The sequence below is a fragment of the Oryx dammah genome, unplaced genomic scaffold (genome assembly GCF_014754425.2).
Source record: "Oryx dammah isolate SB20612 unplaced genomic scaffold, SCBI_Odam_1.1 HiC_scaffold_3, whole genome shotgun sequence".
Lineage (NCBI taxonomy): Eukaryota > Metazoa > Chordata > Mammalia > Artiodactyla > Bovidae > Oryx > Oryx dammah.
The window spans coordinates 102,578,608-102,596,718 of record NW_024070187.1 but is presented as its reverse complement, the minus strand read 5'-3'; the positions used below and the strand labels follow the sequence as shown (position 1 = coordinate 102,596,718).

The following is an 18,111-nucleotide window of genomic DNA, read 5'->3' as shown; positions in this document are numbered from 1 at the left end:
GGCAATCATGGATTCCTTCCACAGCACTTCTGGAGTTTACTATGTGCCAGGCACTCCTCTCTACTTGAAATAGAGTGGACAAAACTCAGGCCAGTTCTTATTCTCATGGAGATTACATTCCTCGTAGCTAGGATGGTAAAGCATCTGCCTGCAAGTGGGAGATCTGGGTTCAATTCCTGGGTCAGGAAGTTCCCCTGGAAAAGGAAATGGCTCCCCACTCCAGGATTCTTGCCTGGAAGATCCCATGGACAGTGGAACCTGGCGGGCTACAGTCCATGGGGTCACAAGAGTAGGGCATGACTTAGCACTTTCTTTCTTTATTTCTAAGGATAGACAAGGAGTGAAAAGAAAACATACAGTAAATGTGGTCATTCACATTGTGTTATTGCCGTGCAAGATGTTTCCTAGCTGATGGGACAGAGAGCTGGGTGGGGAGGGCAGGCTAGTGGGGATCACCTTGGTGATGAGGGTGGTGACGATCACAATAAAGATGGTGATGAGGGTGGTGATGATGATGGTGACAGCAGTGTTGATGATGATAATGGTGGTGATAAGGATGACATGCTGATGACGTATGCTGACATGGTCATGATGATGGTGATACCAGGGACCTTTGTACCATGAGCAGACTTCTGGACTTCTCTGAGCCTCAAGTTCTCAACCACAGCATGAAGATACAAAGCCACCTTGCAGAAAAGCCTAAGAATTACATGACTGGAGTTAAAAGCAGGCCCACCCACATAATTAGAGGGGTCCAGTGCAAAATGAGAAGGCAATGGCAACCCACTCCAGTACTCTTGCCTGGAAAATCCCATGGATGGAGGAGCCTGGTAGGCTGCAGTCCATGGGGTCATGAAGAGTTGGACATGACTGAGCATCTTCACTTTCACTTTTCACTTTCATGCGTTGGAGAGGGAAATGGCAACCCACTCCAGTGTTCTTGCCTGGAGAATCCCAGGGACGCGGGAGCCTGGTGGGCTGCCATCTGTGGGGTCCCACAGGGTCGGACAAGACTGAAGCGACTTAGCAGCAGCACTGCAAAATGAGGGGCCTCCTCCATGACTCAGCAGGTAAAGAACCCGCCTGCAACACAGGAGATGCAGGAGGCACAGCTTCGATTCCTGGGTGGGGAAGAGGGCCTGGCAACCCGCTCCAGTATCGTTGCCTGGAGAATCCCATGGACAGAGCAGCCTGGCAGGCTGCAGTCCACAGCATCCCGAAGAGTCAGACGCCAGTGAGTGACGGAGCGCAACACGTGCAAAATGGACGTGCAGATGCCCTGTTCAAATCTTGTTAAACTTCCCTCTCGGCTGTGTCTTCCTTTCCCTCGGGTGGAAGGAAGAGAGGGAGACATGACAGAGGGCCCCTCAGCCCCTCTCTGTGGTCTGATCTCTTAACCTGTCCCCAGAAATGTAAAGCTCAGCAACTTGTAGCGAGAAGACTCCAGCTTTCCATCCTGGTCTCAGTTCTTCCGCTTTCTATAGAATTTCCCCTTCTCCCAACCAAGATTTTCTTATTTCTAAATTAAGCAATTTAAAACTTTTTAGATGTATTAACTCAAACTTCACCACGGACCAAACCTGAGCTAATTCTTTTGTACACATCATTGCACTGAATCCTCACAACAACCCTCAGAGGTAGATGTTTGTCCCACTTTACAGATAAGGAAAACTGAGGCTGAGCAAGTTTGCCAGACCAGGGGCTAGTTTGTTTCAGATACACCTGCGGTCCCTTCAGTGTTGACAGGCTGGAACTTGGTGACTCCTACACATTTTGGCAGCACACTCCCTTGGATGAAATACTTCCAGGGAGACTGGGCCCTGAAAATAGCAACTCTTAAAATATTAATTCTCTGTAATGCTCCACACAGACTCCGCTTTTTAACGAGGACTCCTACATTCCTAGTAAAATCAGGGAAGGGAAATCTCCATTTGTGGTTCCAGTCTGGGCCCTGCCATCAGCGGTGGCTGGGTGGGTGTCAGTCTGTTTTGCTTCCTTCCTTTGCCAGCTGATCAGTGCCTGCCGTGTCTGGTGGCTTTAGAACCCACTAAATGAACCCTCTTGGCTCCTTCCTGCACAGATCCACACTGTGAGTGGAGAAGTGGTTCTGCCCCCCACAAAGCCTCATCACACCAATCAAACCAAACAGACCTGCCCCCGAGGGGGTCCACGGGACTCAGCAGATATAAAACAGTCCTCCTAACTGAATCCAAAGGAACCAGAGCCCATTACTGGGGCCCTGTGTTTTAATGAAGCGATGACTACAAGCCAGGGATTGGAGACTGAGAATTCTGGAAAATTCCTCTCCTGAATGCAGCCTCCCACTGTGGTGGAAGGTGTGATGGGACAGAAAAGTCAAATATCCATCATGTCCCTGAGCAGAGCAAGGCTCTCAAGCCTGAGGAGGCATCAGAAACCCACTGGAGCTGGTGGGAAGGCAGGTTCCCTGTCCTGGGACTCTGTGACTGGTCTAGCGTATGTCCCGAGTAGCTGCCTTTCTCAGAGGAGCTCTGTAAACTGTGGACCAACCTTGAGAAATAGAAGAAGAGGAATCACAGGACGGGCAGTCCTGAATGCTGGGCCTTCACCCACTCAAGTATCCAAACAATTGTTTACCCAGTGTGTTCTTTGTGGTAGACCGTGATATGGCATACACACAGATATGAGGACAGGGTGCCTGCCCCACCCAGGAAATGGAAAGAGCACTGGGCATCAGAAGAGCTGGAGTCAAATCCTGCTGCTGCCACTTTAACTCTGACCAGGGGAAGTCACTTCATCTCTCCAGGCTTCAGCTTCCTTGTCCATAAAAAGAAAATAATGCTGATTCTCTAGGGCTATCATGTGGGTTAAACAAATTACAGTGTGGAGTTTGTGAGCTGTACAATAGCACGTATGTATACTGAAGGAGTTTCATGAGTTGTGTGATTGCACATATGTGCAGAATGGTCATAATCATTTTTGAGGTCAGCTCTTCTGTCTCCCTTCCTGCTTCATCCTGTTCCCTCCAAATGCCCTGTGCGATAGGACTGAGTCGAGGTGGAGGAAGCAGTCATATTTTTTGAGCATCTACTGTATGCTAGGAACTAAGCTGGATCCTTTAAATACATTATTTCATTTCATCCCCACTTTACAGATGAGGAAAACTGAGACCCAGGCAGTAGAAGAGTTCATGTATAAAGGGCTTCAAAGCTTTATTCATCATCACAGGTGGTCCTGTGGTCACTGCAGGGCATGGGCCAGCATCCTATCCTTCTATACACTTCTATAGTTTTCCATATGCTCTGCACTGAATCCTGCATTGAGGAGTTCACAGACTGATTCATGGACAGACCTTTGCAATCGAATATTCTTAAAGAAACTAGAAAGAAAAAAAGACTGACCTGGGTGGTTCTGTGAGGACTTCATGGACCCTTCCTGGCCTGTGTAGGAAAGAAGCCCCTTGTCTAGGGAGGTGTGTTGCTAGGCTTATCCATCCATGAAGGAATTAATTGAACCCAGCGCATCCCTGAATGTGTTTGTGAATCCTGAGAGCCTTGAATGCTCCACAAGATACACTTGGGAATAATTAGCCAAATACAATTGCCTTAGTAACCAAGTTTACATCCAGGCCCCATGGAGTGGCCCAGCATTTGAACAGAATTAATCAAAGTCAACCATGCTGCTGTTCTTTGCAGGATTAAAGGAAAAACAACAAGCCTGAAACATAGATTGACTGGATGCACTTTCTCTCCCAAAAGAGAAGAAAATGATTTGAGTTGCTCCATGGAGTTTTAGGCCAGATGTAAGAAAGAACTGACTGGCTAGAGTGTACGTACACTGTAAAAATTGTTTCCATGCCTTAAAACCAAGTCTTGGATCTCTAACTGGCACATCCAGGTTCCATCTTGGACTCTGTGACCTGGAGGAAAGGTTTAACTGCTCTCAGCCTCAGTTTTGTGGTCCAGTAAGATAAGGATGATATTAGTTTTCTTGGGCTGCATACAGAGTTCCACAGACTAAGCAGCTTAAACAGAAGTTTATTTTCTCATGATTCTGGGGGCTGGAAGTTCAAGGTCAATGTGTCAGCAGGGTTGGTCTCTTCTTACAGATGGCCACCTTCTTCCTGTGTCTGCACACAGTTGTACCTCTGTATGTGTCTGGGTCCTCATTGCCTCTTCTTCTAAGGACCCAGTCAGATTAGATTAGGGCCACCCCAGTGACCTCATTTTAACTTAATCATCTCTTGAAAGGTTGTATCTGCAAGTATAGTCACATTTTGAGGTACTGGAGATTAGAGCTTCAACTCTGAAGTTCGGGGGACATGATGTAGACTGAATGGGCTTCCCTTGTGGCTCAGACAGTAAAGAATCCACTTGCAATGCAGGAGACCCAAGTTTGATTCCTGGGTCGGGAAGATCCCCTGGAGTAGTAAATTGCAACCCACTCCAATATTCTTGCCTGGAGAATCCCATGGACAAAGGAGCCTGGTGGGCTACGGTTCATGAGGTCACAAAGAGTCAGACACGACTGAGTGACTAAGCACACACACAATGTAGGCTGAATCATCCCTCCTGCAAAGATGTCAGGTCCAAATCCCCCCAAATCTGTGAACACAATAGCTTACATAGAAAAAAAAGACTTTGTACATATGATTATGTTAAGGATTATGAGCTGGGAAAATTATCCTGGATTATCTAGGTGGGTCCAATATGGCTGGAAATGTCCTATAAAACACACAGGGGGAGTCAGAGTCAGCAGTAGACGAGACAGGGAGGGGTCACAATCAAGGAACAGAGGCCTCTATAGAAGATAGAGGAAAAGTCAAGGAAGCGGGTTCTCCCTAGAGCCTCCCAGAGGAACTCAGTCCTGTTGACACCTGCTTTTAGCCCTGAAGATGCATTTTTGGACTGTAAGAAGAAAATCTGCTTTAAGTCACTAAGTTTGTAGTGATTTATTACAGCAGCAGTTAACACAACATTGTAAATCAACTATACTTCAATAAAATAAATTTTTTAAAATAGCAAACATGTCTCCAGCACTGGGTCTTATTCTGAAACTATGTCCTCATAACTTCGAGGCTCCTCTTTTCCTCTTTGTGTACAAGTATAGTGGTAGAGCTTGCTGGTTTTCTTTGATGCCTTCAGTTGATGGGTTGAAAATTTGACAACTACATCTCAGCATTCACTTTTTATTTTGAGATGACGTTAGAATATGGAAGCCTAAAATCTGGCCACTAGCGCTGCAGGCACCAGAGGGCCGTTAAAGGGGTTTATGTAGGAAGGGATGGGTGGATGCTTTGTAAAGCCATTTGTTGTTGTTGTTGTTCAGTCACCAAATCGTGTCCGACTCTTTGCAGCCCCACAGACTGCAGCACCCCAGGCTTCCCTGTCCTTCACCATCTCCCAGAGATTGCTCACATTCATGTCCATTGAGTCTATCGTGCCATCCAACTGCCTCATCCTCTGTCATCCCCTTCTCCTCTGCCTTCAATCTTTCCCAGCATCAGGGTGTTTTCCAGTGAGTTGGTTCTTTGCATCAGGTGGCCAAATTACTGGAGTTTCAGCTTCAGCATCAGTCCTTCCAATAAATATTCAAGACTGATTTCCTTTAGGATGGACTAGTAAAGCCATTTGGATCAATGCAAAGAAATAGAGGAAAACAACAGAATGGGAAAGACTAGAGATCTCTTCAAGAAAATTAGAGATACCAAGGGAATATTTCATGCAAAGATGGGCTCGATAAAGGACAGAAATGGTATGGACCTAACAGAAGCAGAAGATGTTAAGAAAAGGTGGCAAGAATACACAGAAGAACTCTACAAAAAAGATCTTCACGACCAAGATAATCACTATGGTGTGATCACTCACCTAGAGCCAGACATCCTGGAATGTGAAGTCAAGTGGGCCTTAGAAGGCATCACTACAAAGCTAGTGGAGGTGATGGAATTCCAGTTGAGCTATTTCAAATCCTGAAATATAATGCTGTGAAAGTGCTGCACTCAATATGTCAGCAAATTTGGAAAACTCAGCAGTGGCCACAGGACTGGGAAAGGTTAGTTTTCACTCCAATCCCAAAGAAAGGCAATGCCAAAGAATGCTCAAACTACCTCACAGTTGCACTCATCTCACATGCTAGTAAAGTAATTCTCCAAGCCAGGCTTCAGCAATACATGAACCGTGAACTTCCAAATGTTCAAGGTGATTTTAGAAAAGGCAGAGGAACCAGAGATCAGATTGCCAACATCTGCTGAATCATGGAAAAAGCAAGAGAGTTCCAGAAAAACGTCTATTTCTGCTTTCTTGACTATGCCAAAACCTTTGACAGTGTGGATCACAATAAACTGTGGAAAATTCTGAAAGAGATGGGAATACCAGACCACCTGACCTGCCTCTTGAGAAACCTCTATGCAGGTCAGGAAGCAACAGTTAGAACTGGACATAGAACAACAGACTGGTTCCAAGTAGGAAAAGGAGTACATCAAGGCTGTGTATTGTCACCCTGCTTATTTAACTTCTGTGCAGAGTACATCATGAGAAACGCTGGACTGGAAGAAGCACGAGCTGGAATCAAGATTGCCGGGAGAAATATCAATAACCTCAGATATGCAGATGACACCACCCTTATAGCAGAAAGTGAAGAGGAACTAAAAAGCCTCTTGATGAAAGTGAAAAAGGAGAGTGAAAAACTTGGCTTAAAGCTCCACATTCAGAAAACGAAGATCATGGCATCTGGTCCCATCACTTCATGGGAAATAGATGGGGAAACAGTGGAAACAGTGTCAGACTTTATTTTGGGGGGCTCCAAAATCACTGCAGATGGTGATTGCAGCCATGAAATTAAAAGACGCTTACTCCTCGGAAGGAAAGTTATGACCAACCTAGATAGCATATTGAAAAGCAGAGACATTACTTTGCCGACTAAGGTCCATCTAGTCAAGGCTATGGTTTTTCTTGTGGTCATGTGTGGATGTGAGAGTTGGACTGTCAAGAAAGCTGAGCACCGAAGAATTGATGCTTTTGAACTGTGGTGTTGGAGAAGACTCTTGAGAGTTCCTTGGACTGCAAGGAGATCCAACCAGTCCATTCTAAAGGAGATCAGTCCTGAGTGTTCTTTGGAAGGACTGATGGTAAAGCTGAAACTCCAGTACTTTGGCCACCTCATGCGAAGAGTTGACTCAGTGGAAAAGACTCTGATGCTGGGAGGGATTGAGGGCAGAAGGACAAGGGGATGACAGAGGATGAGATGGCTGGATGGCATCACCCACTCGATGGACATGAGTTTGGGTGAACTCTGGGAGTTGGTGATGGACAGGGAGGCCTGGTGTGCTGCAGTTCATGGGGTCACAAAGAGTCGGACACAATTGAGCGACTGAACTAACGGAACTGAAGAAAGAAATACAACCTTGTACTTGGATGTTGTAATAAAGAAACATATCCTGAAATCCAAGTGACATAATTTTATTTATCAAATCAGATATTTATTATAACCCCACTCCTTGAATTAGTACCACCTAGTTGAGATTCTCAGACTCGAATTCATTTTCTTATTGAGTTTCTCCCCCAGGCAGAGAAGATTGGTCTAGAGGCAAGATGAGAATGAGTCTTGTCTACTGACATGTGACCTCTGACCCTCTGTAAATACTTCTTTCTTCATAATACATTGAGTAGCGAGTGATACAGAGAAGGCAATGGCACCCCACTCCAGTACTCTTGCCTGGAAAATCCCATGGATGGAAGAGCCTGGAAGGCTGCAGTCCATGGGGTCGCTATGAGTCAGACACGACTGAGCGACTTCACTTTCACTTTTCACTTTCATGCACTGGAGAAGGAAATGGCAACCCACTCCAGTGTTCTTGCCTGGAGAATCCCAGGGACAGAGGAGCTTCGTGGGCTGCTGTCTCTGGGGTCCCACAGAGTCAGACACAACTGAAGTGACCTAGCAGCAGCAGCAGCGAGTGATACCTGCCTCTCAGAGTTGGGTCGGAATTGAGGGAGGTGACAGAGAAAGTGACAGCACAGCACCTGATCCAGAGAAGCCACACCCCTCGTGAAACCCACATGACCTGCCCATAGGGTGCCTGGCTCACAGGAAGCTCTCCATGAACTGCAGACCTTAACAGGATCAGGACTGCCGCTAACATGAAGGCGTTGCGTTGGGGGCTGAGGTCTGTACATGGCCCCTGCTTTCCACAGGCAGCAGGGGAGAGATGAGAGAAAGAAGTGAAATCTAACTGGTAACAGTGATACCTGGTTGCAGACTTGGTACCCAGTTTGTGGAAGGACAGTCCATGCCCTTCCCCCAAATGCGAGAACCAAGCTCATCTGTCCCTGTCCCCCATCGTCTTGCTGCTGAATGGATGCCAGCTGGCCACCGAGGTCCATAGCCATGGTGAATCCCAGCATTTTAACCCCAGCTTTGTCACTGCCTCCAGCCTATTCCCTGGTGCCCAATCTGATAGCCCAGCCCTATGTTATTAACCACAAGCCTGTACCCTGTGGGCCTGGCACTGGGCTGATTGCTCTCATAAATCCTCACTCACATTGAACAGAAACATCTAGTACTCAGCCAGCCTGGTGGAAGACGCCAAGAATTGCTTCCTAAGTCTAACAACCTGAAGTTGGCTCCCTAATCAAATAGAGGTCTTGTCTGTGCTCACAACTGGCCATCTTTCATCCGGTCCCCAGTCCTGCCTATAATGCTCTACATGTGACCCCTTGGAGAGCAGTGAAGAAATAGAGAACTTTCTGGATCAGATGACTGACACCATCAAATCTGTGTTTCAGAACATGATAACATTCCTGTAACAGTTAGGATGTAGATTTAGGTACTTTGTTGCTGTTTAGTCGCTAAGTCATGTCCGATTCTTTTGAGACCCCATGGACTGTAGCCCACCATGCTTCTCTGTCCATGGGATTCTCCAGGCAAGAATACTGGAGTGGGTTGCCATTTCCTTCTCCAGGGGAGCTTCCAGACTCAGGGATCAAACCCACGTCTCCTGCATTGCAGGCGGATCCTCCACCACTGAGTTACCTGGGACGCTCTTGGGGGTGATTTAACAGTGAGCAGAATGAAAACAACTGACGCTAACAAATCCTCACCACAACTACCTGGAGTACATGTTATTATCCAGTTTATAGATGGGGAAACTGAGACTCTACCCTGGGCGTTGTGCCAAGACCTCAGGACCAGCAGATTTGGAATAGAAACATGGCCTCTCCTGTCCGTCTCCCTTTCCTCCTCCATGATGTCAACAGCACGTGCTTTCCCTAGGGGTAAAATATCCACAGATGTTCATTTCACAGACATGGCTCCTTTTCTAGCAGGTTTTCATTTGTCTTTATTGCTGCATAAGATTGCAGACACTCAGAGACCCCCAGCAAAGGGACATGTGGAGATATGTCCCCATGGCCCTTTTTTGCAGTCTGAATCAGAGCCATTTCTGTGCTGTATTTTTTTTTTTTTAAATAGCCCGGCTGACATTTTATGGTTTGTTTTATTGGAGGGCTGGGGGATAATTCAAAAGCAAAACCGGGTTTTATAGCCTTTGCAAGCACATTTTCCATCAAAGCATCATTTTGCCCAGCTCTGAAATTATGGGTCTGTCCTCAGAAAACATCGTTGCAAACTTGCCCATCCACGCAGTGCTTCTGATGCCCTTTCCGAACACAACGGCTGATTTTCAGCTGGATGACGTGCTTGAGCTGAGATACAATCAATGTGAAAAGTAGAACCGGAGGAAATGGCCCTGGAACCCGCTAACCTAGAGGTTCCGATAAGATGCTATGCCCATAAATGCTATTCATATTAAATCCTGAATGACTCAGGCTCCCGGCTGCTCTGTAAGGCTTTGCAAGTCTGCCTGGTGAGTTTCCTATGAAAGATACCTAATTCACTTTGTAAAAGCTTAAGAAGCTCCCTTTAAAGAACAATGATAGAACCTTCATTGTTGTTTATTTCAGCACTGCTTATGCACCGGGAGCCCCACTAAGCCTCCCATGATAGCATCTCTGTGCATACACCCCCCAGCCACTGTCAGATAGGAACCATCATTCCCAGTTTCCAGATTAGGCGAGCGAGGCTTAGAGTATGCTGCCCAAGGTCATATAGCTCTCGTAGCAGTCTTTTATCATGGCAGAACAAGTTTCTACTAGAGGGGAGGCTTTTCACATTTATTTCCTCAGTTTCCCAGGGGTCAGGAGTTGGTGCACAGCTTAGCTGCCCCTTCTGCTCAGGGTGTCACAAGCTTTCGATCCTGGAGCCCACGGGGCTACCTTCCTTTCTGGATCTTTCTGGATCTGTCCCAAGGTCTCCTGGTTGTTGACAGAATTCTGTCCCTGGTAGCTACAGGAGTGAAGTCCCTGTTTCCTTGCTGACACCCAGTTTCTAGAAGTGCCTGCAGGTCCCTGGCATGTAGCTGCTCCCACAGAATGGCCGGCAAGGGAGGCTCCTGTATTCAGTCCCAGGATGAGTCTGATAGCCTGCAATCATCAGGATGACCATGCCACCTTGTCTTGTCCCCTCAGCTGGATGAATGTCACAGGTTTAAACCATTCACCCTCTCAGCCTTTTTTGCCTTCATTGGCAAAATGAGAGCTTGCTCCTGGGTCATATCAGACTTTCTCTTTCTTGCCATTCAGATGTCAACCTGATGCTACATCTTCTGAAAGCCCTTCCATGGCTGCCTACTTAAAGCAGGTCTCCTTTCTAGACCCTGATTTGTTCTTCTCAGAGTACTTGTCCCAACCTGGGGTCGTGTCCATTTTTCACTCCTGTCCTCTCCTAGAAGCGAGCTCCATTTGACTGGCTCTGTATTGTCCACTGTCGTGGCCCCAGGGACCATGGAGGGGATGCCTGAGGATCTCTGACTCTCCTGTGTGCTGAGAGCGGATGTAGAGCTTGTGTCGGACGGTTTGTCCACACCACAAGGGAAGCCGAGGTACTGGGGGTTCACCCCAACAGCAAGAGGTGCGGGTGTGGGGACTCAGGCAGGTTGCTCCTGAGTAGGACTCGCCCAGACAGAACACCCTCTTTCCTTGGAGCCGTGGGGTCTAGTCTACCAAGTCACTCGTGCGTGCTAAGTCCCTTCAGTCATGTTCGACTCTGCAACCCCATGGGCTGTAGCCCACCAGGCTCCTCTGTCCATGGGGATTCTCCAGGCAGGAACACTGGAGTGGGCTGCCATTTCCTTCTCCAGGGGGTCTTCCTGACCCAGAGATTGAAGGACCCTGTGTCCCTTATGTCCTCTGAATTGGCAAGCGGGTTCTTTGCCACTAGCGCCACCTAGAAAGCCAAGTCACTCATACCTCTACCCTTGTTTGGTCCTCAGGATGTAAGAGACCACAAACAGGGACCTTCTGATGGGCTCTAATGGATCGCGGTCCTCTCCAAGGTCACACCATGGTCACTGAGGGACTCTGGTTGGAGCTTCACATTTACCCACCTCCTCCATAGGCTCTCCTTCTGCTCCATTAGGCATGTAGCTTCCTCTGGCTGTTGCAGTAAATTCTCACAAAATCGGTGGCTTCAAAACATGTAAATCTGTGACCTCACAGTTCTGGCCAGAAGGCTGAAATTCAGGCGCCCGTGGGGCCACCCTTCCCCAGAGGCTCTGGGAGAGAATCTTTGCCTTCCTCTTCCAGCTTCTGGGAGCTGCTGGTTCTCCTTGGCTTGTGGCCGCATCACTCTAGACTCTGCCTCTGTCTAGACATGACCTCTTCTCCCCATTGTGTCTGTGACAAAATCCCTCTCTCCTTTCTAAGACAACAGACAGCATCAAACTCAAGGTTATTTCATCTTGAGATCCTTAACTAATTCCTTGGAGGAGCAAAGGCCATGACTCAAAATAGCATCACATTCTGAGGTCCTAAGTATTCTGAATTCTGGGGGGATGCCATTCACCCACCTATACCAGTCGCCTCTCCTTAGGCCTGCCACCACTGCCCCATCTTTTCTTGGTTCTGCCATCCTGGTCCCCACTGATCCATGCAATCCCCAGCCAGCTGTTCCCTCTTCCCTGGGCTCCGTGGCCAGTCTGTACTGTGGCTTCTGAGCCTCCCGCCTGCGTGTCTCCCCTCCCCTTCCCACTCAGTCTGAGCTTCTGGAGGGGAGGGACTATGTCTGGAGCCTCTGCAGGTCAAGCTCTCTGCCCAGATCTGCCAGGAGGAAGCACTTGAGGAATGTCCCCAGAAGGAAAAGGAAGGGATTGACGGAGGAGATGAAGGATGAAGAAGGAAGGACTGGAGAGAGGTGGTCAGAAAACCCAAGACAGGGTACGCTCAGCATCAGGGGAGGCAGCAGCTCGGGTCGAGGACCTTGCAGCTGTTCGGGTCCAGGCTTCTGGTCCACGTCTTCTGAGATCCCCAGACAAGGTCACCCTAGTCCAGTGACACCTTAAAGAAAGGATGCTCTTTCACATTCACTGCTGTTTTCATTCTTAACAAGTATCTATTTTCCCTTTTCTCACTTTTCTTGAAGAAACACTCCCGGGGTAGGCCCTAGACAGGGGCCAAGTGTTTGTTGATTTGAGCCACAAACACTTGACTCCAGATCTTCCACCTTTTGTTTTAATTGTGTGAGTTCTCAAGTTCATCCTTCCCCTGGGGGCTCCATTAACAACCCATCTCTGTTCACCAGGGATGTTGGTGAACTTGGCAGCATGGAGTTCATTGGTTTAATGCCCATCAATATTCATGGTGGGAAAAGTCACAATAAATGAAAATTTAATATATGGATTGAGTGTTTCGTTCTTTCCCCAAAGCTGCAGACATTGCCTCATATGGTTCCAAATAACCACGTTGTGTTTTCAGGTAGAATTGCTATTTGATAAACTCTGGAGCAGTCACTTTTTATTTCCAAGAAAGCCATCATTATTCTCAAAGGATTTGACTTTGACTCTAAATGGGTGAGTGGGGCTTGCATTTCTAAAATCTATGGCTTTAATACAACACTTTGGAAAGTGTGTGCTTGCTAATGGTGTGTAAATCAGAGCTGAAAGTGTCAACTCAGTTTCTCCAAGGCTGTGTGTCTCTCACATTCTTCCCTGTTTCCTGTGTGTTGATAAAGATTCTCTTTTCTCTAAATCTCTGCTCAGGCTCTTCTGAGTTCTTTTGAAACCGGGCTTCATCTTTTGGACTTCCATGTTGATTGCTGCATTGTACAGGCTTAGTAAAAACCTACTAAGTCAGTTTAGGGGCTTCCATGATAGCTGAGATGGTAAAGAATCTGCTTGCAATGCAGGAGACCGCAGGTCGATTCCTGGGTCAGGAAGATCTGCTGGAGAAGGCATAGGCTACCCACTCCAGTATTCTTGGGCTTTCCTGGTGGCTCAGCTGGTAAAGAATCCGCCTGCAATGTGGGAGACCAGAATTCGTTCCCCAGACTGGGAAGATCCCCTGGAGAAGGGAACAGCTACCCACTCCAGTATTCTGGCCTGGAGAATTTCATGGACCATATAGTCCATGGGGTCACAAAGAGTCAGACGCGACTGAGCGACTTTCACTGTTACCTTCACTAAGTCGGTTTAGCCATAATCCACCATCCTCCCAAACTCATCATGCTCTGATCAGTTTGCTCATCCCCCAAGTCGTTTGATGCCCTGCCCTGCCCTCAGCAAGAATACTGGTGAAAAGTTAGTGACTTTCCATCCACCAACCCCTACCTCCTCAGCTTCAATTTCCCACTTGTCCACATTGTGTTTGGAATGAAGCCCAGTTCTATGCTGAGATCCCTTTCCCCTTTGGTGATTGCTGTTGGATAAAAATCTATCTTCAGTGCTTTAACTACTGTCCTGGTTTTTCTCTGACAGTGTCTGCTGGTTACAAGAACCATGCTGGAAGTGCAAAACGTGAAGAAAGCAAAGCCCCTGCCTTTAAAAAGCATAGCTTGGAGTTGGGAGCCCTTTGCTTTAAGGATGAGGAGAGCTGAACTTTTCAGAAACTGCCTAGCTCAGATTTTGCTGCACATGGCCCACTGTGTTACCCTAAAAGTGAAAGTGTTAGTCGCTCAGTTGTGTCGGACTCTGCAATCCCATGGATTATAGCCTGCTAGGCTCATCTGTCCATGAAATTCTCCAGGCAGGAATACTGGAGTGGGTTGCCATTCCCTTCTCCAGGGGATCTTCTTGACCCAGGGATCAAACCTGGGTCTCTCGCATTACAGGCAGATTTTCTACCATCTGAGCCACTAGGGAAACCCTAAACGGGATCAGCAACCTTCTAAAAGGACCAGATAATAACTGTTTCAGATTTTGAGGGCCACATCAGTGTGTGTTATACATTTCTTTTCATTTTTGCTTTGTGTGCTACACGTGTGTCTTGTTTTGCTTTTTATAATCCTTTAAAAATGTAGAAACCCTCCTAAGCTCACAAACTGCAAAAACTGGTTGATTGCTGGGTGTGATCTTTCAAGAAACTAAATTGACACGTTCAACCCTGATTTACTCATGATGAACATGCATGTGCTTTCCGAAGCTCCATATTAAAATCACAGATTTTAGAAATGCATGCTCCATTCACTTCTTTATAATAAATGTCCCATCTCCTGAGATCATACAAAAACTAGCAGAGACTGTGGTCCATCTCTGACCCGGACAAGTTACTGACCCTCCTAGAGCTGCAGTTCCCAGGTCTATGGAACAAAGGCCCTTAAACCTGGGAAGTTAGTACGTACCGAGGGGCGAGGGCTAAATTCCACCAGGAAGCAAAAGTGTCTGTACTCACTGAAGAGACCCAGGGCTCAGTGAGCAGTCACTCCTAGGAGTCAACTGGCCAGACATCATTAAAACAATCAGGAAAAAACATACTCACACAATCCACTTGCAGTTCCAGGAAACGAAAAGGAAAGCAAGGACACGGGGCTCTGCTTTCGTAATAATAACAACTGTCCTGCTTGCTGCCTGAGCCTTCAGGCCGGGGCGAGGCAGGCACACCGGGTGTTGTCAGGAGTTTGTCCCCAGCCGTCATGCCTGACGTGCTCCTCCGTACACTCAAGGAATCCTGTTTTCAGCTTCTCTGTTTTCTCTTGCAGAGACATCAAGCCAGACAACATATTGCTGGACGAACATGGTAAGCCTGTTACGTTTTCTAGAGACTGTTTCAGTGGCAATTTTGAGGCTCTGGGAATCTGGGGTGGGGGCGGCTCCTGGTGAGTTGAATTTTAGGGTTGACTAGAAAGCCTTTTTTGTTTCAATCCTGGTGGACACCTGTGTAAATTTCTGGTCTGTGTCCAGACGCAGTGAGTCGAGTCCAGCGTGTTTGAAGGTTTCACATCCAAAGACATCATTGTTCACATCCTGGTGTGAGAATGTCAGGGCAGAAGTGGGAATGGCATACAGGGTTGGAAGCTTTGAGTCTCCCCACCTCTGCCCCCTGACCTGTGAATCTAAGGGCTTCAGAAAAGTCACTCACACTCACCTCTCAAAGCCTCCATGTCTTCTTCGGTATGGTACCCACCTTCCTGATTGTCATGGGATCAAGTGGGATAGAGTATGCTTGGTGAGTTAGACATCAATCATCAGTAATCCGCTAAAGCCTTTCCTTATCCGGGCTTCTCAAGCTTTCATGAGGAGTCAGGGCAGCTTCTTAAACTGATTCAGTAGATTGAGTTGGATCTGGGACTCTGTGTTTCTCACCGCTCCCAGTTGAGCCTGACACCGATGGTCCATGGAGATAGTTCCCTGTCAGTGGCTCTCTGACTCTGGTCTTATCAGAATCCCCTGGGGGGCTTGGTAAGAAGCAGAGGACAGACCCTGTTTTAGAGAACCTGGGCCTCGGTGTTCTGAGTCAACCCTTGGGATGTGGTATCCAACCAACTTAGGACCGCGAGTCCAGGGTACAACCCAGCAATGACTGACACTCCACCTCAGTCCATGCTGCCGTTGGCTGTGAAGCCAAGGCCAGTCATGGCGGACTTGAAGACTTAATTCACTGATGTTCTTACAGGAACTAATCCCTCAAGGGTTTGGGGGAGGGTGGTCTAGAGTGAGCAGGTGGGGAAAAGTCCATGAGATGCTGCTGAATCATCCAGAGATGAATCTGTCGACTCTTCCACACGGCTGTGCTAGACCTCCCTCCCCGATTCCACGCAGGCTGACGCTGTGGCTCGGAGCCTCTCTAGGACTCGTGTGTTTCAGGGAATCCTACCTCACTGTGTAAACCCCTTGGTATTGCGAGGCAGAGTGGGAATGGTGGATGGGACCGCCAGCGCTCCAATCTCCCGCCAGAGGCTAAAACCAGACCAAATGCCTTGGGACAGTGAGTTGAAATCCCTGGGCTCCTGATGGAAGGGCAAGGACAAGCTCAGGATGCCAGGGAAAACTGGGCGGAGCTGAGGATGCAAATCAGGGTCCCCAGTTTGTATGTAAAAGTCAGGAACCCCAGACCCGAGTCTCAGCTGGTCCCCCAACTAACTGTGTGTCTTTGGGCAGGTCACACAGCAGAAGTAATACCACCTGGCAGGACAGTGAAGGTCTAAGACGAAACAGTGAAGGTCAGCTGCTGTCCCAGCACCGAGACATAAGAGGTGCTCGTGACGGCTGTGTTAGCTTATAGGACTCAGCCTCCCCTACCCTTTCTTTGCTCAGACCATCAAGCAGGTGAGGTGGAGGCAAGCGGAGGCCCAGGCTGAGTGATGCAGGACCCCTGGCAGGGCTGTCCTGGAAGCCAGGGGCCTGGGAAGCAGGGTTCTGGCTGGAATCCTCAGAGCCCTGCCTACTTACTGAGAGAGACTTTGGGACAAAGACCTTTCAGGCCCTGGGCAGCTTTCCTTCTGGAAAGCAAAATCAAGACAGGAACACCAGGCAATAGGAATAATTCAGCCACTTCATCTACAAAGAAATGAGATTCAGGGAGCCCGTGGGGTAGCTGGGCCTGCCTGATGCCACAGTTCCTGCCTGACGCTATAGCCTCGGGCCACAGCTCACACTGCCTTCTGTGCGTTCCCTCACTCCTGAGTTCCTGGATCTGCATCCATCCTTTCCTTCCTCCCCTTCTGCACTTGGCCTCACCTCTCCACCTCAGCCCTTTCCTGTTTTTCAGATTTCCTCCCTGTCAGTCAGTTCAGTTCAGTCGATCAGTCATGTCCAACTCTTTGTGACCGCATGAACCGCAGCACACCAGGCCTCCCTGTCCATCACCAACTCCCGGAGTCCACCCAAACCCATGTCCATTGAGTCTGTGATGCCATCCAACCATCTCATCCTCTGTCATCTCCTTCTCCTCCTGCCCTCAATCTTTCCCAGCACCAGGGTCTTTTCCAATGAGTCAGCTCTTTGCATCAGGTGGCCAAAGTATTGGAGTTTCAGCTTCAACATCAGTCCTTCCAATGAACACCCAGGACTGGTCTCCTTTAGGATGGACTGGTTGGATCTCCTTGCAGTCCAAGGGACTCTCAAGAGTCTTCTCCAGCACCACACCCTGTCCTTCACCATCCCCTTATACAGTGTCCTGACCCTGCACTGTGGTTTTGCAGCATTCCACACACTCCCCAAGCACCTCTTACTGGACCCTTCTCTCTCTTCTCTAAGCTCCTATTTTATCAAGCTTGGTGTGGGAACGGAGCACTGAACACTATTTCATACTAAGGAGTGAGTGGCTGATACCCTCCCCTCCTTCAGCTTCAGCATCCAGTGGGTGCCTTTTCAGAAAGTGCAGAAGGAAAATCAGGAGCAGAGATTCTCAGAAAACACAAGTCTCCTCCCCAGGAGAGAAGGACAGGAGAGGAGGCTGTGACCATGGTTTTCCTTTCTCTGATTTATGACAGCAGATAGAATCTCATTAGCTTTTCTTTTTTTTTTTCTTTCTTAGTCATTGTTGCCTTTCTTTTCCCTCCAGCTCTACTGAGGTGTTATTGGAAAATAAAAACTGTATATATGTAGTACAATATGTTGTACAATGTGATTTTTAAAAGGTGTACAACATGATGATTTAATTCACATATACATTGTGAAATCAACTCCACAATCAAGGTAATTAATATATCCATCACCACTCATAGTTGCATTTTTACTGTGTGAATAGTGAGAACATTTAAGATCTACCTTCTTAGCAAATTTCAACTCCACAATACAGTCTTATTGGCTACAATCACCATTTGTACATTGGATCTCCTTAGCCTTTTGTTAACTGCATTAAAAAA

The 18,111-nt window shown here is 47.7% G+C and overlaps 1 protein-coding gene across 1 annotated transcript in view; it reads left to right on the top strand.

Annotated features, from left to right (window-relative positions):
* Positions 1-18,111, top strand: part of STK32B (serine/threonine kinase 32B) — a 384,696-nt gene that overhangs the window by 295,774 nt on the left and 70,811 nt on the right. Inside the window, exon 5 of the mRNA XM_040238370.1 lies at positions 15,004-15,041. Within this exon, the coding sequence (XP_040094304.1) occupies positions 15,004-15,041 (38 nt within the window). The remainder of the gene's footprint in view (positions 1-15,003; positions 15,042-18,111) is intronic.